Below are 25,283 nucleotides of genomic sequence, written 5' to 3' on the forward strand. Positions count from 1 at the left end.
AGGTAACTCTGTCAAGGATTTGTTTTAAAAATTAAGGCCTTTTATCGACTTAGAATCTTGGTTAAGTTTTTAGTACCAGTCCACTTTTTGACTGAACTGTTTGAGATATTAATTTGAAAGTTGGAATACTTGTTTACCATCATGGTCCCAAAACATGGGCAGGAGAAGGTAATTCTGTTAAGGATTTTATTTGAATTATGGCCCTTTTTGACTTAGAAACTCAGTTAAGATTTTCATTCTTGTCCACTTGTTGACTTAACCATTTGAGATATTACTTTGGAAGTTGGAGTTCTTATGTGCCATCATGAGACCTATCTGTAAGCAAGAGAAGATAACTCTGTGAAAATGTTTCTTGATTTGTACTTAGAAATTCCTAGTTAAAGTCTTGTGTGCCCTTAACTGTCAAAGTTTTGTTTTATAGGCAAGCACTAAAAAAGTCGAGCGCGCTGTCCTTCTGACAGCTCTTGTTCATTTTGTAGTCAAACACAGATTTGTTACGTTTATTTGTTATTGACATGGTCGCACATTTATCGACGTTAAATTCAATTTGCCAGATATTACTCAAATCAACTAAAGTGTCCAGGTCTTTTTGTAAAATATTATGATCTTCACTGGTGAGTATGTGTCCATAAATTACACAACCGTCAGCAAATAGGCGAATTGATGACTTAATATCCGAAGCGATGTATAGTAAAATAAAATTGATTTATACTAAAAACAATGCAGGACCAAGCACTGTTCCCTGAGGCACGCCCGATGTTACCAGTGACGGTCTTGATGATTCTCCGTCTACTACCACTCGTTGATAACGACCGTTAAGGAATTCATTAATCCACAAATTGGTTTCATTACGTATACCATAATATTGCATTTTTACAGAGAGTCGCTGATGTGACACTTTATCGAAAGCCTTAGAAAAGTCAAGCACCGCCATATTAACCTGGTGACCAAGATTAACACTACGAGCAATGTCATCTGTAGTAAATAAAAGTTGAGATTCACACGAGCGTTTAGCCCTGAAACCATGTTGGTTTTCGTGAAGAATGTTCTGGCTGTCTAAATGGTTCATTACTTGCGAAACTATTATATGTTTAATCATTTTAGAAACAGCTGCGGTTAAACTTACAGGGCGGTAGTTCGATGGTTTGGTTCTGTCGCCTTTTTTGAAAATAAGTACAATGTTAGCGTTTTTCTAGTCCAATGGTACTTAAGATTTATCAATAGACTGTTGGAATAAAGACTGTATAATTGGTGCTATTTCAGGTACACATTCTTTCAGACAACGATAGGTATTTTATCTGGTCCAGAAGCTTTCTTGGGATTAAGTCTGTTAATACACTTAACAACACCATTTAATGTAACGTTTATCTTGGGCATCGAGCGGTATGGCGAAGTTCCTTTATTTAGTAGATTGTCCAAAGATTCTTTCGTAAATACTGAACAAAATTGGTTTTTAAGCATTTCTGCCTTATGACTAGCGGATTCGGCGATTTGACCGTTGTTTTTCAATGTTCCAATGTTCATGCTGTCTTGTTTACGAGACTTTATATATTTCCAAGATTTCGAAGATTTATCATTTTCTGGATCAAGAAGATATCTAATGTAATTGTAGTAGGAAGTATGTAGTTTATTCCTTACAGTTTTGCGAAGGTCACTAAATTTTTACAGTCACTTGCGCTATTACTTTTTCTTGCAATGTGATATAAGTAACGATTTTCTTAAAAAGCCGTTTGATATTCTTTTATAACCACGGTATGTCCGATTTCCCTTTTATAGTTTTCTTCGGTATGAAACGTTCCATGATTCTAATATCACTTGTTTAAAATTGTTCCAGTTTACATCTACTGTGTTGTTATGTATATTACGCAGAAACTCGTGTTGAAATAATAGCACACGATCTTTAATTTTCGGCCAGTCGGCTTTTCTATAATTAAACACGGTTCTCGGCGGTAGTTTGTTGAGAACCGGCTTTATGATTGTTGTTACGGATAAGCTATCATGGTCACTAAGCCCGATAGGTGGTCCGACTACGTGTCGTTGTATAAGTGTTGGATGGCTCGAAAAGAATAAGTCTAAAATCCTATCCTTACGTGTAGGGGTTGTGTTGATTTGTTCAATAAAACAAATTGAAGTTATATCGATTAATTTATCACAAAAAGTCTTATCCCTAGCGTTTGGCAATGTTCACCCGTTATTCCAGTCCACGTCTCCGATACTAGGATATTTATACTTTAGCACTGTATGAACGTTTATTTTCCCCAATGTTTTGTTATTTTGTCTACGTTTTTTTTTATAAATAACAAGCAAAAATTCTGGAAACAAAGTGATCCCTCTGAAGCATTAATCACAAATTACATTACATGAAAATTGCAGACTCGGTTTGATCGAGTCTGTACATGAGGGATAATGAAGAAGTGCAATATCCCCCACGCCCCTAGCACTGGCTTGAGCGGTACTCAATTATCAACACTTTATAGTGTTGGCATCAATAAACCCGATGGACCAGCAAAATATAATAACACTGAAGTGAAGTACGGGACAACTTTACAGTTGCCACACGGCACTTGACACCTGCTGTTGTGATGTATACAAATCTGGAAACAAAGTGATCCATCGGAAGCATTAATCACAACAAAATCACATGAAAATTATTGCAGGCAGTTTTGTTTGAGTTAAACATAAGGGATAATGAATAAGTGCAATATCATTCACGCCCCTAGCACCGGCTTAAGCGGTACTCAATTCTCAACACTAAATATGCTGGCATCAATGATCCCAAAGGTTCAGAAAAATACAACAACACTGAGGGGTAGAACGGGACAACTTTTACGGCATTTGACACCTGCTGTTGTGATGTATAAATAATCTGGAAACAAAGTGATCCCTCGGAAGGGAAGCATTAATCACAACAAAATTACATGAACATTGCAGACTCGTTTTGATTGAGTCTGTACATGAGGGATAATGAATAAGTGCAATATCAATCTTGCCCTCAGCACTTGCTTGAGCGGTACTCTTTTCTCAACACTTAATAGTGTTGGCCTCAATGATGCCGATGGACCACAAAAATATAATAACACTGAAGGGAAGTACGGGGCAATGTTTTACAGCTACACAGGACTTGACATCTACTGTTGTGAAGTATAAAAATCTGGAAATAAAGGGATCCCTCGGATGCCTTAATCACAACAAAACTGCAGACTGCTTTGGTTGAGTCTGAACATGAGGGATAATGAATAAGTGCAACGTCCCTCACGCCTCCCCTAGCACCGGCTTTAGCGGTACTCAATTCTCAACACTTAATAGTGCTGGCATCAATGATCCTGAAGGACCAGAAAAATATAATAACACTGAATTTTAGTATGGGACAAGACAGTTGTTCGTGAAAATGTGTTGTTTACTATTGCAAACAAAACCAAACTAACAACAATTTTTTTACTTATGTATCCTCAGTTCACTTGAATTATACATTTAAAAGATACAGTTGATCGTAATCTTGTTCATTGAAGAAGAAGCTTTATTCTTTCACAAATGTCACAATACACAATTGGCAGACATTATAGATCATAGTCACATTTTTTGGTATATAAACATATGAATAAGTATTGGCATTAGTCAAGAATAAATTTATCAATATAGTAAACCAAGTATATGTAAAAATAGTAAGATACAAAAATCTGAACCTACTCTTACAAGCTTTGAATACATTTTACTCGTACTTACTTCCCTTGCATTTCAAAATATCTAATAGTCTGTGACTAGAAAATCGAATAGTTGTATGCCTAAAAATGTGTCTGCACAGTGATTATCTGTTGTTTTTCATAAACGAATAATCTTTTATAACACTTTCTTAAATGATTATTAAAATAAATATAAAAATAGAAGCATGAACATTATTTTGCATCTTATTTATTTGTATTATTTGTATAAAACAATTCTTTATTGTCTCATTCAATGTAATGAGAAATATTTATACGCCATTTGTCGTCATATATGTGAATCGAAATCACGGCTGTAGTTAAAGCCGTGATGAAATCAACAATTAAATGTTGTTATACCACTAATGAAGTTTAACACATACTTTTTGGTTGCTTTTCTGACAGTGTGTAAGATTGAAAATATGAATATGTATCTATTTTTCTTTTTATGCGCCGCAATACAACCATGCACAGTCCATCGTTCAAAAGTTTAAAGATAAAATTACCATGAACTTGAACTATAAGAACGCATTGGCATAAATATTATCAGCAAATACTAATGAAAATGTTAATGTTATTTTAAATATTATCTTAAAAGTTACAGTCATTATAGAATGTAAAACAAACGAGTATGTAAAAATTATATCAATATCTTTTTATCTTAAATGCTTAATATACATATACAGATCAATTTCTAATGTTTTTAACATTTTCTGATGAAATAGTCGCAAAATTGTATCAACTTTATAAGCGTTTAAAATTAAAGCTTTAGTCACTTATCTAGATTTGAATACCATTTGATTATAACATTTTTGTTAACACCATGAAATTGAGATTGCTACTTTCATGAGAATAAAAATAATTTATTCATACGTTCATAACAAATAAAAAGATCGATTTTAACTTAATTTGATATATCATGCAAATATATATGAAATAATATGTCATCAGTAAACTCACAACGAAAGCATCTTCTTGCTGACAACCACTTTTTGTGGCCGTTTTCTTTTTCCTCATTTTGTTTTAATCTTTACTAAAATGTAACTGGGATGATGAGTAAATGGGTAGGTATAGCAACACATTTATTTGAAAGATTTCAATACGAGTTTACTTACTTCAAATAATTTAGGATCATAATTAATGGACATCTGATTGAATATTGATTGGATGGATTTTCATAAGCATAACCTGAAACATCTACTTCGGAAAATATTGAATATAAAAGTGGGTTAGATTTTGTTTGAATTAACCTCACGTGCTTCGCAATAAAACGATTAGAAAATGAGATACAATATAGATTTATTGACAGAATTAAAACACACTATCATGCCATGTCATAAATTGAAAAATAAAATCAACAAAATATATTTAAAGACATATTCTACTATACAAGATATTTAAATCAAATAAGGCTTTTAAAATCATGATGATATAATCATCATTATATTTGCAAGATAAAGAATAGTGAATTTTACTATGCTATACAGAAAACAAATATCACAATAAAAATGACTTTACAGGAGGTCAAAATGACAACAAATAGATAACCTTTAAGGACGGAATACATTAACTTATGTTTGTATTTCACTCAATTACATTCTTGTTAATATTACTGTAATGATTTATTGACTAGGTATTAAAATAACAATACATTTAAACATACTAGGTCAAAAGTCTGTTAATATGTACTTTTATAAGAATAATAAGCTTAAATTCAAGTTGAAAGTTTACCTGATTTCTTTTTAAAAACAATAACAACAACCAATATTTTGTTTCATTGGAGATACATGTACAATTTATACAATGGTAATGACCAAAATGTGATACAAAAATATTTATTGTATTTAAAATATACTCTAAATAAAGCTTGAGATTGTCATAAAGATTTTGTTAACGATTTTATTGTCTTGAAATTACTGATGCCAACTTACATCTATCAAATACACAGCTCTAGAGACGTTTCATATCTTTTGTTTCTAAGTAAATATTTAACAATATAATAATTATAATCAATAAAAAATGGGGAAAAATAAATTGAGGTGACGAATAAGTAAAAGTTTATTCTTTAAACAAGTTCTTTTCCCGTCACATTGTAGTCCTTTATTCAAAAATAGACACTCTTGCTCGACCACCTGTGGCTTGTTCATTTATTTGATTCAGCTGCGTTAGATCATCCGTTTCATTCTCGCTATAATGTTAAAAAATAAGTGGACAATTATTGTGTGTGTCAGGAAAAAAAAGTTCCATATCCGAGAAAAATGATGGTTACCAATACAAAAGCATTTACATTTCAAGTAGCTGAACAAATACGTCACATCATTTTAATGAGTACGATATGTGCCTTTAACTTTTGCCAAAATCATACAAAACAGTATTGAATATGACTTACTTTGATGCAATATTTTCTAATTCTAAAACTCTGACTCTATTGTGCTTTGCAGGCTTGTCGTTTTGAAATGGATTGAAATTTTCCTCAGACCTGAAAATTTATTTTATTTTATTTATTTGACAGTTTTTGGAGATTCTGAAATTGCTCGTCAACCAATTGTAGTCTATAGGTTTCAAATGTTAATTTTGTTTATCAGTACAAAGAAACGACAGTAGTATTTTTCTACACAAGTTAATCCGTAACCTGCTGGAACCAAAAGTTATTTACTTTTGGTGCCATGATAGTGCCATACTTGTGCCATACCAGCCTGAAGTCTGACCAGACCCTAAACTGTTGGTAGATTAAATGCTCTAATTCAATATTGAAATTCTTTAGTTCCATATTCAAAGCAATGGTCAGATCCATTAAAAGAATCAACAGATAAAGGGTCACAAGATGAAATATTATGAAGAAGGCTATTGACAAAATTGTAAGTGTTGCATCAGCATGTTTATGGAAGGTAATGGTAAATGCAAGTTACTGTCCAAGTAAACATTTGAAGTATATTTTACTAGAAATAATATGGAAGTATGAGCAATTCGCTGCTGTACCTTCTTTCTATACCTGTACAATTTACAATTAAACTTGACTCATGCAGTAAAGGCCACCTACGTCTATGCACTCGCCCCTTACCGTTTTGTGGTCGAATCCCCGTCAAGAATTTTGATTCTTTCATTTAAAAAACCTATCCAACTAGCTTACGGGAGGTCGGCGGTTCTACTCAGGTCCATCTCGCGTCTGAGGAGCTTATAACTACTTCCTCTTATATTATTAGTTCGAAATTCGCAATAAGACAGCACTGTCGTCTTGACTTTTATCCCAATTAAAAAATGTCTAGACAAGCGTTCTTGCATAATCAATGACATTTTAACACTCTTACCTATTTGTTGTAATAGATTCCATGGCTGAAATGCGTGCCATCCTTGACACGATTCGAACAACGTTTCTCTTAGGTTCACCCGGTGGATGGGTACTTAAAATAGTCGATATTTCAATGTAAGACAGTGCAATTATCATATGGTTATAGGCAGTGTCTATCTATAATAAAAGCTGTGTGTATATCTACATATAAAATGATTATTCAGTTTCCTGAAATATGTGACTTCCTATAAAACTATTTTATCATTTCAAATACATGTATACAAATGCAGTCCCAGCGCAATAATAATTTATTTATAAAACACAATGCGTATACACGAGATACATGCATACTGTGTGTTATTCTCAAACGTAGCAGTCCAGAGCGTTTCAATAATGAGATTGGTCTGTATAAATAATAGCCATTATCTTTGATTCTTTTGATTTGCTGAACCATTCATGTGTTGTGAACATTTTTATAGTACCCCACCCCAAATAAAAATGGTACGCTCTTTTAACGCTAACCATTTTTTGCATTATTAAATTATTAAACAAACGTTATAAAAAGAAAGTTACTTTTTCCCGTATGTGTTCTTTTCCCAGTCTGATTTTGCCGACGGATCAGATTCCATGTCTTCCTCTTGTTGATTTACGTGTCGGTCTTTACTGTAAATACACTAATTATTATACATTGCAGAAATCAAGGGAGGAAACAAATAAGGGGGACGTATAAATTAAGAATTACTTTTTAACAAACATACTTGAAATATTGAAAAGTGTGTAGGTGCTTACGAAATGATGACAAGAATTAAAAGGTTGAGCAAGAAAGGGAGGCAAGGGGGTAGGTAAAATTAGAAAAGAAAGGGAGGTAAAACGGAACGTTGTCAACAATATACGCATTACTAACGAAAAAAAACATTGGTATCTAACATTTATTTCTAATATCAGATTTAAAATCGTAATTTTGCAATTCATCAAGATTGTTTTAGCTATTTGTAAGATAAAGCAAAACATGTTACACTTTCTTGATATGAATTTTACAGAATATTCCTGAAAAATCTTATTTTGTAATGTCATAATCTTCATCTATTTTATACGTATATTATCTTTATATTATACTGATTTACAACATGTATAATACATGTAATTCAATAATATATAATATTGTCAGAATATTTTATTATTTTCATTCTGTGAAGATTCGCCTGTGAATAAAAGTACGTGGCGATTTTGACGGTCTCCATACGGCACAAACAACGAAACCACAAAACCACATAACTTACTAAATATCAGATCTCCGTAACTTCTACATGCATATTTTAAGGTTTCAACGTCTGTCCAAATAAACCTATTTAAGCCAACAAAATAAATCATCAGTTGAAGAGAGGGATCTGATAGAAAATCCTAATTTGGAAGCATAAAGAAACCTCCTTGAAAGTCAGAGAAGCTATTGATTTTGCGGTACAAAACGATAAACATATCTTTCGAATGTTCTTTAAGTGACAAATGAGATCATTTGTATTGTTATTTAAGCGTCGTATAATTGTTTTACATAAAAATCATGACTGCTCTCATTTATGGTCACCCGCTATATCTAGGAATTGTGACAATAACGCTAAAAATTGTGGTTTCAAAACTGCTAAAATATTTATGAATGTCAGATCCTAAATCATATCATTATTTAGGAGCTGTTTATGATCAGATTGCACATCCATATCGACTGATATTAACGATACCTATGCAGGTGTACGGTTTCGAACATTTGTTTGAACATTTTTGGCTCAACTGCATATTCAGACAATAACTTGTAATACCACACCTAACACTATAAAGCAAGATTAAGTTTGTTAAATGTGCGAATACAAGTTCACTTCAAGTTACATTATGCTTATCAAAAGGTATATAGTTAGTGAACAAGTGAAAGTCAAAATAACTTTTCATTATGACATAACTCATTGTTATTTTCCTTCGGATTCATATGAACGATAAACAACTCACACGGCCTATGGACATTTCTATAAATATCCATAGAAATTTACTAGTATCGTTCAATTAAAACAAGAAGTATCTTTAAAAAGAAACTCGGCCGAAGAAAATCTGCTTTACTTGCATAGTTATTTCGGAGATACCCGGCCAAAGTAAATCTACTTTACTTGCATAGTTATTTCGGAGACTCCCGGTCGAAGTAAATCTACGTTACTTGCATAGGTATTTCGGAGATACCCGGCCGAAGTAAATCTACTTTACTTGCATAGATATTTCGGAGTTTTGAGTACATGAAGGCAGTTTCCCAGTTCGATATCTGTGTTGAACTTTTTGATCATGTTGTATTTTAAAAACATAATTGATACACATTTGCATCATATAATACAACAGCGTAAATATTATTCTACATAATTACAACGTTGACAAAAACACAACAGATTTGAAGAAACATGTTATTAAAAAACGCTTTACTTACCACAGGTACCTACTCACAACAACGACAATAATCGAAACAATAGAAAATGCAAACGACCCCACTGCTAATGCAAATATGGCGGTTTTGGGTGGTGCAAATCCTGTTTTTCGGGTATTTTTGAAAGTAAAAATGTAAAAGTTAAATATGAATGAACGTATAATGAGTTCTGCAGATGTAAAAAATATAACTAATCTTGCAACTTGTTGTCTTATTACTCTCCGTATTTCTAAGTATCACACAAATTAATACATTGTATTTGAAAAATCTTTGAATAAAGTATACTAGAATTATGCAATAACACTTATTATATTTTCAGGCTGTGTTTTTTTATATTAAAAAAGGGCATTAAAGTGTTACCTTCATCTCTATTCTGGCATGAATCACCTTCTTTACCAGGAAGACAATTGCACTTGTAGGAACCTACAGTGTTCATGCATATACCGGAATAACTACAATGATTTGTTAGACATTCATCTATGTCGTCTGAACATGCTATCCCAGTATAGCCCGTTGGACACCCACAGGAATAAGATCCGTCCGTATTTGTACACACCTCAAAACTTTGGCATGGTGATGAAAGGCATTCGTCGATATCGATGCAGTTATCTACAGACCCGGTCCAGCCAGGCCGACATGCACAGATTTTACCCCTTCCGTGCTGAATGCAGACTTCGCTCGCCTTACAATCATTACTGAAGTAAATAAACGAGAATCTATCAAATCATTAAATCCCTTAGCTAAGGATGCCACACGAATAAAACATGAGAGCTGTGGACGAAAGTTTGTTGGCGAGAAGGTTTTTCATAGAACGATTTTTTTCAGTTTCATTTCGGCACTCATTTATTGAATCAGTGTACCTTTATTTCTACTTTAATAGAATTTTCAACTTACTTCAGAACACTTTAAAAGGTAATTTTTACTTCATGAACTTTTTGCAAAAAGTTACTAAAGACCGCTGCTAGACGGTGTTTCCTTATGCCAGCATGAACACAAGAAAAGCATTGATGCAAAGCATCAAAGGGCGTCCAAGCAAGAAATGCAGCAAGTGAAGATGAACTAGTACACATATGATGACAAGATATTCTTATAAACTACCAGAAATGTATACCACTTATGAATGAGCTGACGAAAGACATTGTTCATTATGAACTTTGATTGGCATGCTAGAGATTAGAATATTACTTGTTATTTCTTTATGATCGTGGTTATTAATAGCAACGGATATACATGTATGCAATCATTTATAATCCATATGTGTAACGCATGATCAACACGTACCACACATTTGTCCCTTATTATGTACATGTTATCGCTATTAGCGAAGACACTTCGTTTGATCCGGGTCGGACTAACTTTGAATCGGCATAACTTTTTTAATAATCAAGCAATTAACATGCGGTTTAAAGCACATGGAAGGGAATTCATTTACGGAGGGAACCGTGTCAGGGATTTTTGTTTGCTCAATCAGCGACTTAATTATCTTTCATTACGTAATATGTATGGTGAAAAAAGTCGCATAAAACGTTTGACGTTACGTAATTTTTTTTGAGAAAATATAGAAAAAATTTGAGACACGGTTCCCCAGATATTATAAGTATGTTTATTTTCCAAAAGTTTGATGACAAAAAAATAAAAAATGACTTTGATATGACGATTTAAAATTTTAGGATTTTTATTAAAAATCAATCATTTACAAAGGCATTTTTTTCAAATATGTTATTTTTTATGATAATCAACGACATTTAATGCACAAAGATAAAATAAATAACAATTATTACTGAAATAAGTTGGTTTAAATGACATTTATGTGAGTACCACGAAAAGTGTCTGTTGTCACCTTAAGGTATCTGTTCACACTTTAAGTTAGTAAAAATATGACACTGGTTATATTACCATGTTGATCATGTTGAGCATAATTGTTTATTATACAATAATTGTAATATCTATTAATTTTAATTTAAAAAAAATACAAATTTTATGAATATTGTTTTCTTTATTCTTTTTGTGTTTATGTGCTATTTTAATACTGAGTTTTTACTACTCTTTTTTATTAAAATTGTAAAATAAATTTTAGGAATTCAATTGTCATATTGACCGACGATTATAAGTCAAAGCTTAACTGGAAAAAGTCAGTAAATTATGGTTTATCTTTCAATCTATAATATTGTTTATTCTTAAACCATGTACATGTACATTGTATTTTTTCTTTATCATTTTTTAAATTATCGATCAATTGAATAATTCATGAAATCTAATTTGTAACTTTGAATAATTCCTCGGCATCTTTACTAAACACGGATAACAAATTGAATAATTAAATAAAATGTTTCAAAGTTGATAATGTCATTTTAATACCATAAAAAATGTACCTTTTTCTCAATTATTGTACATATCACGGATTTATATTACATATAAATCCGTGTACATATTTATGTTTTTATCTCATATAGATAAAATGAAACATGCTATTGTTGTTTTTTTCTAATTGTAACGATATCAAACATCTACTCCAAAACCGGGAGAGACCGGACAATATAACGTGTGGTACTATTCGCCGGTCACTAGTAAATCCTGGTCAAAATAGACCGGGAGAGACCGGCATTTACCGATAGGAGTGATAAAAAGATATATCTATAAATAGGTTTTTGGAATATTTAGGTCATCAACTGATCATTCTAGGATACATGTACAACAATAACATACCATGACATGATAACCGACTGTGTACTACAAAATGATAAATAAAAAACCCCGAAGAGCGCGATTTATTGACGGAAAAGGTTATTTCATTTGTAAATGTTTGCATTGCGAAAATTCATTGTAACATATCGCGACATTTCATTCTTATTTAATAATCAAGCACCCTCATACCGATCGGAATTTTCGGCATTTATTATGACCGACTAAAAGACTCGAGAAGTTGCTTTCGCCCTTTCTCAAAATCTGATCTCATTCCATAAGAGCGCCGCGCTTCGGCGCGGACGCCAATAACGACCTACACACGAGTATTAACGATTTTTTCTGTTACCTGTACTCGATAATCAGTTTGATATATACTCGATCTCAATTCACGATCCTTGCAAGGTGAAACGTTCCGATACATTTTAAATACTTTCTACATTTATAGCAGCATAAATATAATTTTTTCTTGTTAGGTGGTTCTTGTATTCCTTCTTAAATTTGTTAAAAACTCTTATGTATACAGATTTTTCCAAATAAGCTTTTGGATCTTTCAGCTTGCAGAAATTGCGACAACTTCTCTGCTTGCACGCTTGAATACACAATACTGACAGTCAACGTCTGAAGGAGCATCACTGGTGTTTAAATCCAAAAAATAAATAAATACGGAATCCCTTAAGAAAGCCCAACACGGCAATATTGAAAATGTTGCAGGTTCGGTTTGATTGAGCCTGTTCATGGACGGTACTGTAAAGTGCAAGTTACCGTCCACGCCCCTAGCACCGGCTTAAGCAGAATTCAACATTTAAACATGAAATAGTAAAATTTTGAATTTAGAAACATCCGCAGATGTGTTCATACGGCGGTTATCATGGAACCTTCAATGTGACACTTCCGTGCCATTCCATATAGTCATCAACTGGAGATTTCCGCAGCGAGATGAACGGCGTAACTTTCCTGAAGTGGGTCAGAGACAAAGTTCCATATTATAACCTTCAAACCGACAAGTGTCCTCCTGTAAAACCGAAATTCAGGACTGCTTACGTCGCCATGATATTGTTTTTCAAAATATTTCATGTTGAAGTCCCTGCTACTGCAGCTATGCAATTGTTATAAATCAGCGCCCGGTTATCAAACCGAGCCTGCAACATTTTCAATTTTGCCGTGTTGGGCTTTCTTTAGGGATTCTGTATTTATCAATTTTGTACTTAACAGCCTCTTGAAAGATCATGACCATAATGTTTTACGACTTCCAGCATATCTTCAGAGAACAATATCACCCATAATGGTTAATTTTCGGCAGAACAGTATTTTGCATGTTCAAAAAATAAAATAAAAATATATGGAACTAGACATCGCAGTTGTACAGATTTCAAGACATAGTACAGATTTCATAGAATTGCGCTTCTGTGACGAGGATATCGACAAGTGACGAGGATATCGACAAGTGACGAGGATATCGACAAGGCAGAGAGTGATGGGGAAGTTTTTACAGGCTCTGTATCATCGGAATAAAGTTGATATTCTGCCTTTTTAAATATTTCGAAATATTTTATCAAATTTTTGGACAATTTATGTTTTGAACTTTAATGATAAATTGTGTGAAATAAGTTTTCTCAAATATTTCAAAGTTGTTATTTTTTCAGAATATATTTAAAGGAACTTTTCCAAGCTCCCCATACAAGGCTAATTAGTTTCTGGATTTATGTACCCGTAGAATGTACATCAATGTTCGATGTATCATTTCAATATCAGTGGCTTAAAGTGTATTTCTGAACATGAATTCAGCACGGATCCAAATTATACATTAAATAAATGATTTTTTTATAAACTGGCGATTCAATATGTTGAAAAATGGAAAACAAAAGCGTGAAGTTTGCAGCCCAGCAGCCTGAAGTTGGCAGCCTTACAGCCTAGCAGCCTAAAGAAAACTTAAGTAGCACTTCTTTAGATCATTCCACGCCTTTTTCAAGAACGTGATCTTTATTTTTTAAGATGTTGAACTTTATCTTAATTTTAATTTCATTCTGACGCTTCGAAATTTGTGAAGTTTGCAGCCTTGTAACACCGCACTTTGGGGTCAAACGCACTTTGGGGTCCAACCCCAATGTGCGTTAAACTTCGCACCGCACTTTGGGGTCCAACGCACTTTGGGGTCAAAATCGAGAAATTGACCCCAAAGTGCGTTAATATGCTACATATCAACGCACTTTGGGTTCCAGAGGTATAACGGTGTCATCTAAGTTCTGCTTAAATACTGAGTACTGACTTATTTTCGATCTGAGACATTGAAATATTTAAGGTGGAGTTTAAGATGGCGGTCAATACTTTATGATGCTTTAGTGATAAAAGTTTCATTAATGTTACCACTTAAAATATCTAAAAATTGTGGTCATATAACAAAATTACGGTGGCATAAAAGTGACATTTGCATTTTTTTGTTTTTAGTTGTGTATGCATATTTTATTTTAGTTTTGCATACATATTTTTTACAGTTTTGCATACATATTTTTTTTTTAGTTTGCATTCATATTTTATTTTTGTTTTTCGTACATATTTTATTTTTGTTTTTCGTACATATTTTAGCCCATCAAAACAGCAGTGGTTTGGTCACATTTCGACCAATTTTTGGAATCGGCCCAGTCGTTTTCGGCCGGGCAAGTCTGGTTTCGGCCGACACTTTTCGGCCCATTTTTTTAAATATATGTATTTTATATAATTATTGTTGTTTTTTTATTATTATTATTATATACTATTATATTAGTGTCTATTTGGAAAGGGCTGTTGATTGGTGATCAGTTATTATTCCATGAATATGCACCACTCAACCCCATCCCCTGAGAATAGCGGGGAGGAATTGACTTTAAAACAAGCCGACCACTGGTAAAATCTTCCCCCTGCGGGGGATACTCGGATAATAACATTCCTGCCTTATGTCCCGGAACAGCGCAAACATCAAAACACGATTCTTTTTTAACCCGCACTCCCCGGGGGCCAGGTGTACCGGCTCAAGGTCGGGATCACACCTATAGGTCAAAGGATTAAGACTTGGGTTTCATGTCCGCTCCTTATCTCCTAAAACCAATGAAGGATTTTCATGCACCTTGTGTCATATGTTAACCACATCGAGACCATATGCAGAACCTTTCTTTGGGTTACCGCGGACTATATATATACATGTATACACTAAAAAGTGTTGTTATTTTTTTTATTTATTTTTTTTTTGTTTTGATAAATCCAAAAATGAAAATGTTGGTATTTGCAAATGGCATTTGCAAATGGGGTAATTTATAGATGGCGAAGTGTTTGAAAATGGTGTTTTACAAATGGCGTAATTATCCAAACCTCTACTTAGCAAATGATCATGTACAAATATGTACAAAAAAAAAAAAATAAAATATGTACAAAAAACTAAAATAAAATATGCATGCAAAACTAAAATTAAATATGTATGCAAAACTTAAAAAAGTATGTATTCAAAAGTAAAAAAAATATGTACGACAAACAAAAAACAAAACAAAAAATATGTACGGAAAAAAAACAATAAAAAAGTATAAAAAAGAATTGCAAATGTCACTTTTATGCCACCGTTCAAAATACTCTAGTACAGAAATTGTGTATTCCTAAAATTAAAAGATGCTTCGAAAAATATCCCGTTCTATCAGTCATTTACTTGATAACTTTTGATAATATTGAGCCCCATTTTAAATATGTTGGGAATGAAATAAAATGCAGTTAATATTTTTTTTCCGAATAACTATAAATATACTCTATTGCTATGTTCTGGTGAAACATCAATTAAGTTTTTCGATCGGACTATAAATAGTGATTTTTACAAATACATTATTAAGCTTATCAACAAACTTAAGGGTTTTTATAAGCTCCGTAACAACCTTTCGCCAGAGACTTTTTTAATGGGAAATGCAACATACTTCTTTTGAAAGAGCAAACATGAATTTTATAATTTTAAAAAAATGGTTACCTCAATGAAGTAGCGATAAATGTGAAATTATTCGTCATAAAAGTAGTCAAAACAATGTAGTATTTGACTTCGATATAAAATACTAATTCACTATAGCATGAAAAAGATGGTTCAGGTAATTGGCCAATGTGTATTTTTTTGGATAATATAGAAGAACATCAAAATAAAAAAGCTTTTAAGAAAAACGAATAAAAGCATAATAGTCCTTTAAAACGTTTTTTTAACCATCGGGGAATCGATACCCCACAATCTCCTTTATACCCCCATTGAGAATTTTAAATTATTCTGAAGTTCCGCTCTACATGTGCGACTACTTCATTAGTTGATATTTTAAGTACTGCCGGAACGGCTATTCAAGTTTCCTATGTGTCACATTTAGCTAAATAAATGGCTATTTTAAGATATTATCAGGCACATTTTTTACTGAAATGTCTTACTAAGATTACCCAGAATTTATACCTTTGTCTATGCTAAGACTATCATTTTTCTATAAAATGTGTAAATAAAAAACGGGAAAATTATGCATTTAGCTAAAAACAATGGAGTTAATGAAAGGTGTACATTCTTTGAAAATAAAAAGAAAATTTAAGAAAAAATGTTTTAAGCTTATCAATTGATGCAAATACTTTATTTGGTGATTTATTTGGTGAAAGTTCTCCACTTACTAATCAAATACATTTAAATCCCTATTGATTCTACTATAATTCAGGGAACATGTTTTGGGTCTATTTAATGACTTGATTTTCGTTTACCATTGGCTTTGGCTACAATATATTATTTAAAACATAATGAACATTAATTTTCTCTGACCCCAAAGTGCGGTCGTTTGCCTGATGTTAACAAATGCATATGTACCTGTTTAACGCACTTTGGGGTCAAAATTGGGCCCCAAAGTGCGTAACGCACTCTGGGGTCGGACCCCAAGGTACGTAACGCACTTTGGGGTTGGACCCCTAAAGTGCGTTTGACCCCAAAGTGCGGTGCTACACAGCCTAGCAAGATGGTTCAAACATGAAAACCGTCGGTTTTTACTTTCGCGATCTTTACTTTTTTAAATATTGAACTTTCTTTTTTTTGGCACTTCGAAATTTGTGAAGTTAGTAGCCTATCAGCCTTAATTTATAAAGCGTTCAGTTAGGTGCACACTTCATTTGTAAAGCGGCTAAGTATGCGAAGGTTATTCATGGGTTTGTTACGTACCGGCTCGCCAAATATGACTTTTCAAGCTGTGTACAAGTCCAAATATATTCCCGTATTGTACAGTATAATGTAGAATAACCTATAAATATTTTTATTGTACAATACAAGATTCAGTACTCACAAATTATGAAATTTTTACTTAAACATTTAGGAGAAATAGTTGTATTCTTTTATTGATTGCATTCAGTGGTAAAAGATCAGTATTGAAATTCCAAATATTGCTTTTATAAGAAATTAATAGCCATACTCTGTTATACATTTGTCTGAGCACCACTCCCCTTTCCAACCCGGCATGCACTTCCGAAAATTTATATCAGGGTTCGTTTGCAACTCGCAATGTTGTCGAGGACCGTTTTTCCAACCTTCCAAACAGGTACAACTACCAAAAGAACACACTTTCTGACAATTGTTAAATAAATTAATACATACATAGTAAGCGAATAGAAATAAACAATAGAGAAATTTAATGCATATGAAAAGTATATGTATAACCAGATTTATTTAGAATTCAACTATTGGTGCCATAAAGATCGTGAATAGAAATCCCTCGAGAGAATTAAAAGACTAAATAAAATGTAGGCCCAAAACCTTTTGGTACAATTAACGTTACACATACCTATAGCTGCCAAAGGAATTATGACACTGACCTCGATGGAGGCAAGGATAATGACCATTACTACATTCATCAAGATCTTCTTTACATTCTACACCCTAAATATATCGAATATATAAATCACCTACATATCTTTTGATAAAACTTTAATCACGACTATAATTGTAAAGTAGAAAATAATTATTCTAAAAAAAAATAAGAATATGCACACGAAAGATAAACTTGGCCTTTGCAATGAGATTTGAACGGTAATTGAATTCAACGCATTAAAATTTAAGCAGTTGTAAATTGCCTTTCATAATTATGTGATAATACTAAGTCATATATTTTACATACGGAAATACAATATCTTCCTATTAAGAATGTATCTCTTTTAAGGGTTCGTCGTGATGACATAATGCTTTTATGTTCAACCTACAGTCTTACACAGGAACTTGAAATTCTATCACTATTAACGATAATATGCAAAATATACCCCCTATATACTATAAAAAAATTCAAGGAATGAAACGCCTTTTCCCCACCCGAACATAATTTACGCCGAACAAATCAACAAAACAAAAGATCAAAATAATCTATCTGGCCATTCCGATAAACATTACATAAATGCATCAAATACCACTGATAACTTTTTTTTAATTTCGTAGCTATGTAGGAATAATTCAACATTTTCTGATTATTTCCCACGATCTGAGTTTTTGTCGCCGACTCCATTTCGTGACGTTTCACTGGATGTTGATTCGAGGAGAATAATATTATTTAAATTATTTTTAACAAGTTCCAAAAATAACAGGTTTGCAAGTAAAATACTGTCAAACTAGAACAAATGACTGATTTATTTCTTACGACAGGGCTGAATTTATTTGCTGGGCCATATCAAATAGAGTACTCAATTTTTTTTTAAAACGACAGTACTTTTCAAAGATTTACCGTTCATGTTTGGGGTTTCCCTTTCAAATGTTTTTATAAAAGTAATTTGTTAAAAAGGGTTTACATGAAGATGTTTAAATCTATTTACATAGAATAATTTGTATAAAAGTTTTATACATACCTGTTATTTTTTGGAACTTATTAAAAATAATTTTAATAAATATTATTCTCCTCGATTCAAAATCCGGTGACGTCACGGAATGGAGTCAGCGACAAACTCAGATCGCGGGAAATAATCAGAAAATGTTGAATTATTCCTACACAGCTACGCGATTTTAAAAAGTTATCGGTGGTATTTGATGCATTTATGTATTGTTTATCGAAATGGCCAGATAGAATATTTTGATCTGTTGTTTTGTTGATTTGTTCGGCGTAAATTATGTTCGGGTGGGGAAAAGGCGTTTCATTCCTTGTGTTTTTTTATAGTATATAGGGGGTATATTTGTATATTATAATTAATATTGGTTATTTGATAGAATTTCAAGTTCCTGTGGTCTTACTATTTACAGGAATGTACGATATCAAGAAAAATGAATAAGAGTGATTTAAATCAACGAATTTAACACATTAAAAAAGCAATAGAAAGACTAAATATTTCTGCAATTTCATAAAATATATAACTTAAAACCAAAGTAATGAATCAAACAAAATTAGAAAAAAATAGTATTTTTCAAAAAAAAAAATGATTATATGAAAAATAGTCGCGTTTTGCTGTTATAAGAGTCTAACACATTTCGTATTTGTAATTGTCGTGCAGTCGTTTAACATAAATAGAAACGTACAATGTATCCATGACTACATTGACACCCATTTCCACTTGGTTTGCACATACTCCTGAAATGACATACTACATTTCCACATAATGTGGTGCCGTTATCGTCTGTGGCTTCACAAACAAATATAACCTGAAATAAAACAACGATCAATAAAGTGTTTGATACCAGAGTAAAACGTGCGAGCTAAAACGCCAGATGAAATAAGTAGCATGAGTGTATTCAATCGACCGGAAATATAACATTTGCTTAATATGACAATCTGTATTCGCTTTTTTAATTTTCAATTTTTAACGAAACGAGTATGTCGCTTAACGTTGTAGTATAAAAATACATGTAACTATAACTATACAGTTGCTGAATTCATTTCAATCATGGGATCGAAATTGGCTAACGTAGGAGCTGGTCGTGTAGTACATTAACACGTAAAAAGTAGAAGCTTTTTTTTACCAACCCCTTTGTCAATAAGATATATTTGTTGTTATGAAATATAGTTTTGAAAAAGAAGAGCATGAAAAGCATGTCAATAAAATTAGATAACAGTAATGAACGATGCCCAGTAGACCTTTTTGCAATACGGTTATCCCACAGCAACGCCGTTGTTATTAAGCGCATTCCTATTCTCCGTTGGGCAAAAACTAAATCGAAATGATATTAAAAAGAAAACATTTCATTAGAATAATTAGAATTAAACAATTTTATCAGCATTCTGTGGTAAGAAATACATGTTTTATCTTGGGGAAAAGGTGATGCAATAGTGAGACGAATTAACTACTTTAAAATTCCTGCACAGCTTTATCTATGGCAAATTGCAATTTATCTAATTTCTGCGTGAGAACTATAATCTGAATTCATATCTAGTAAAGCATTAAATGAAACAGTTTAACCCATTGATACGCGCTTGAAATACGTATCGCACACAGAACGGGTGAGTAAAAGTGATAACAAAACAAATATTCTTTACGGGATTTTATGAAAGATTCCCGAAAACTAATCAGTTCGAGGTCAATATTACCAAACAAAATCGAGAAAAATACAGTTCTATAAGGTAAACATAATGATAATAAAGTATATACATGTATATATAGGCCAATAAATCGTCTTATTTAGCGTGAACTTAGCCAGGTACCATAGACACACTTAACACACAGTTTGCCTCATTGAAATAGATAACGTTTGTGTGTTATTTATACTTGTTTAATAGTATAATAATGGGGTAATGACATAATGGGTAATAAATGAACGCAAAAAATGTATGAAAAGTTTATATTGACAAAAATACATGGATGTATGTAAACAAGATATTAGGCGGTGAATTATGATAAACGTTACAAGGAATAAAGTATAATTCTTACTTCATAAGTTTTTGTTTTTAAATTATCTAAGACGTCACTTTTGTCGATTTCATCAAAGTAGTTTCTCACGTTATGATAGAACATTTAAGGAGGACATAAAACGATATTATCTCATTTTTCTGATAATTATGTTTTATGAATGAAATAACCCGAAAGGTACTGCCTTGGTGTAAAATCATGCTGTGTTACTGTTAAATTATTGTGTTGTCCAAATAAATATCTGAAAAAGGAGAAATCCGACGAAAGCAATGAATTCAATATTTTATAAAAATTGCAGATTCAGTTAAGATGGAATTTGTGTATGGGAGACGAAGGTAAATTGCAGCCTTTTCACGAACACTAGCACAGGCTTAAAATGAATTCAATCCTTAACAATAACGTGATGGAAGTCATACTCAATGATTGATGTGATGTAATGCATGCTACCATTGGCTTCTTTTACAATTTTAGTTATTGTACCCTTGATTAAGTTCTCTATGAAAATATCAGTTTACAATCAGTATTCTCTTCGATAGCAGAAACATTAAATACAAAAAATAAAATGTTGCCATATTCGTGATAAGAAAAATTATCAGATACCACTGTCAAAGTGCTCTGTTAATTATTCTAGTATCTTAATTTCATCTCAATGTATTTAACAAAAATCATAGGATACAATACTTTTTATAATTTATTTCACACGCATCTCATGATCTCCCTAAAATTGTTTTGAATAAATCCATCCTTTAATTATGTAAAAAAATGATTCGTAAAGATAAGAAATAATCATGTTAAAATGAGTTTACCTTGTATAATATCAGTAATGTTAAGTTAAAAATTAACAACATATTTATACTCCTTTGATGATCATATGAAACTGCAATCTATGCACGCATCTCCACTAACGTCATGTTGTTTTTCCGCCAAACTTTATCTCTATCTGACAGACATGACATAATACCCGCTATGGGTATTTGTAAGTATCGTATCGGTAACCTTCATCGATATAATGTTTAACAAATTAATAGCTTAGTTTAATCGCTGATTTGACCCCCCTGTTAACACAACATAGGACAATTTATCAACTCCATAGAAATAATTAAGTGCTATAAGTATTATTTCAGTATCTTCTTTTTCACATAAACCAGGACTTAAGGTCAACCTTAATTTCAGCGATAATATTATCTTTATTCACGTATCATTGGTACCTGTCCATTTTATATGGCCGTTTAACAGAAAACACGTCGTAATACTTCGGCTCCATGATAACCGCCATATGAACACATCTGGGGATGTTTCTAAATTCAAAAGTTTGCCAATTCATGTTTAAATGTTGAAATCTGCTTAAGCCGGTGCTGGGGGACGTGGACGGTAGTTTGCATTTGAAGCACAGTCCATGAACAGGCTAAAAAAACCGAGCCTGCAACAGTTTCAATTTTGAACTATCATAATGGATTCCTATTTTCTCTATTTTAAAGTGTTTTGTCCATATTCGTTGGAGAAAAATCAAATTGTTCTTATATTAGAAGAGCAAAAGGAGACACATATCAACACATGCCAATTGGTATTATCCCTGTCATGGTTGACGAAAATATGTAACGTGACATGGACCCGATTATGGGGCTATCGAAACTTCTCGCTCTGTGTTGCTTGGTCGTATGGGGGTTGTGTGCATTGAACGCCCTCGTTTATCATATTTTCACACGTGAGTTGTCAGGTTGCTTACACATTCTTCCTCTTATAAAATGAACAGTTTTGTTTAAAACAGGTTTGTCATCGTGAAGTGATCGGTTCTTGTGAGAACATGAGACTCCTGAGAGATTCTATGAGGAATATTGGTGTCATCTGTATATATTTTCAGTGATAATTTGATTCAGTGTATGTCACATTAAAATGCTAAAAGATTAATGTATTATAGGGCAACACCAAAGTGAAGGTTAACCAGGCATCTCTTTTTTCTTTCTTCTTAAAATCACGCAATTCAGATGAAAGTATTTTCAGCAATAATCCTGCTTCATGTAATTGTCGACATTATATCTCTAAATAAGCTTCAAGTAAGTAGAACAATCATAACATTGTGATAATATTTCACTTTTTCCTAAATCCACTGTTTGTTTTAAAGATAAGAACGATTGATCGAGATTAATCATATCTGTATTTCTTTATTTGTTTAAACATTAGACTAATATGCTTATTCATCTAACCAACTGTAAAATAGAACGCCCCTGTAACAACAGAGCTATCTCTTTCAATGGTAAACGCTTATTTGCCCTGTCGCTTCTACCGAGCTTGTGTATGGTGCCGCATTTATGTACCAATAAATGATAAATGATGTCTTATTACATATTTTGCATCAAGTATCGAAACTAGAAGAATGCTATGCTAAGTACTTGATCAAAGTTTCCAGGAAACGTAAAGTTGATGAAGTCTTACTTGAACTGTAGCTGTGGCGGTATTTCCAATTTAGCGTTGAAATGGACTGTTCCAGTGTGAAAAATAATACTATTACCTCATACTGTCATACATTATATGTAGAAGTTACGTCTAGAATGCAATAAAATTCTAAACAGAGCCAAAAATTAGTTTTAAAAGTTAATGATATTTAATCTGTGAGACAATTCTGTCGTTAAGGAGGTAGTCATGTCGCTTATGAGAGCTATATAGGTTATTTACAGAAGTATCCTATGTGGCGGTTTAACCGTGCAAAGTATCCTATGTGACTGTTTAAACACACGAGCGTACTATCTCTTTAGACCTACGTACACATACTGTGTTTTGTTTGTGTATTTTTTTAAATTTAATATGAAATTTCATCCTGTATATTTAGGTGTAAGAGTTTTAATCCTTCTGTTAGCAAAAACAGTATTAAAATCACCTGTATGTCCTTGTTTATCACATATATACCGATCGTCTGACTTATGATGACGTTAGTATTTATTCTATTCAGCATATGTTCCCATCAATTGTTGGCTTTATTTAGTAATAAGAGATGAAAAATATATACGTATTTTGATTAAAATCTTGCTTTTGAATACGATTTATATTTTAATTGTGTTCTACTCCAAGCATCTACTTAAAATATATTCATTGCTAATTTGGATTGTTGTTTAGATAAAAAAAATAGGCAAAGACAATTTGTTACACGATGAAACAGTCCATTTTTAAGCTAAATTCGCTAACTGGAAAACGTCGCCGCTATAGCAGTTATAACATTAATCCATCAACTTTATATTTCCTTGAAACTTTATGATATAATATATTTTTTGATTTTTTTGTCCGATTGAGATTTAAAAAAAATATTAAATAATAATAACAAGACAAAAATATATGTTTGTTGATACTTGCACAAGCTCGAATTAGGTAGCTATGTTGTTTATTTGTATACCTCTGAGAACACCATAATTAGTTCCCGATCCCACATTTACACATATCTCTCTATTTTGACTGCATCAAATGATGGTTCAAATGATGAAAAAATAAAGATATCACTTAAATCATTTGGGATATTATCTGCTTTTATAAGCTTTATTTAATTATTATTCTGGAACCATGTTGTTTCAAATTAAATAACATTATTATCTTGCTTCTTTGGCGTCTTAATATGTAAATATTTAAGTACAAAAAGGTATTGATTTGACAAATGTACTTAGACACGTTTAAAATAAATTGTCGGTGCACTTACATAGATACAGATAACGCTTTGAATACCTGATCCAGGGGATAATCCGTTAAGTCGGATAAATAAAGATTAGTGACAGCGACAATATTGTGAGATAGTTAAGTATAACCTTTGCTGAACTTTCTTTATAGATTCCTAATGAACAGAAATAAGTTTGGGAAAATAAGCCTGATCAAAAGACAGATCGTGATGAGAGGCATACAATATTACAGAAACGATCAACACAATATGATTATATATTGGCATGCCCTTCTGTCGAAGGCGAGGACAAATTCCGATGATATCTACATATTGTACTGTTACAGACCCCTCTATAGTTCCTCAGATTTTACTTTGATATTTGATCAATTTCTCGGAGAACGAAGGCAATGAAAGGAATTAAACTACAAACAGTTCATTCTTATTGTGTCATTCACAAGATATTACGTTTAAATTACAAATAATAAATGAAACACCTGCTCACTGCCATTAAACGTTTTCTTTATATATATATATATATATATATATATATATATATATATATATATATATATATATATATATATATATATATATATATATATATATATTATATATATATATATATATATATATATATTGCATACAAAAATCACAAGTAATGGGCCAGTGTTATGTATGATTCGAGGT

General features: G+C 32.2%; 1 protein-coding gene across 1 annotated transcript; it reads right to left on the minus strand.

Moving 5' to 3' along the window:
• Positions 1-706: 706 nt before the first annotated feature.
• LOC132728616 (delta-like protein B) lies at positions 707-24,356 on the minus strand. The gene is made up of 10 exons (XM_060714290.1): positions 24,342-24,356; positions 19,698-19,754; positions 17,923-18,017; positions 17,554-17,685; positions 9,803-10,137; positions 9,446-9,545; positions 7,561-7,650; positions 7,007-7,099; positions 6,088-6,177; positions 707-1,016 (listed from the first exon to the last, which is right to left on the minus strand). Exons 1-10 carry the CDS (start codon positions 24,354-24,356, stop codon positions 707-709), a joined length of 1,317 nt encoding a protein of 438 aa, XP_060570273.1.
• Between the last annotated feature and the right edge of the window lie 927 nt (positions 24,357-25,283).

This window comes from Ruditapes philippinarum, unplaced genomic scaffold, assembly GCF_026571515.1.
Source record: "Ruditapes philippinarum isolate M1 unplaced genomic scaffold, ASM2657151v2 ctg2202_1_1_1_1, whole genome shotgun sequence".
In the NCBI taxonomy this organism is placed as follows: domain Eukaryota; kingdom Metazoa; phylum Mollusca; class Bivalvia; order Venerida; family Veneridae; genus Ruditapes; species Ruditapes philippinarum.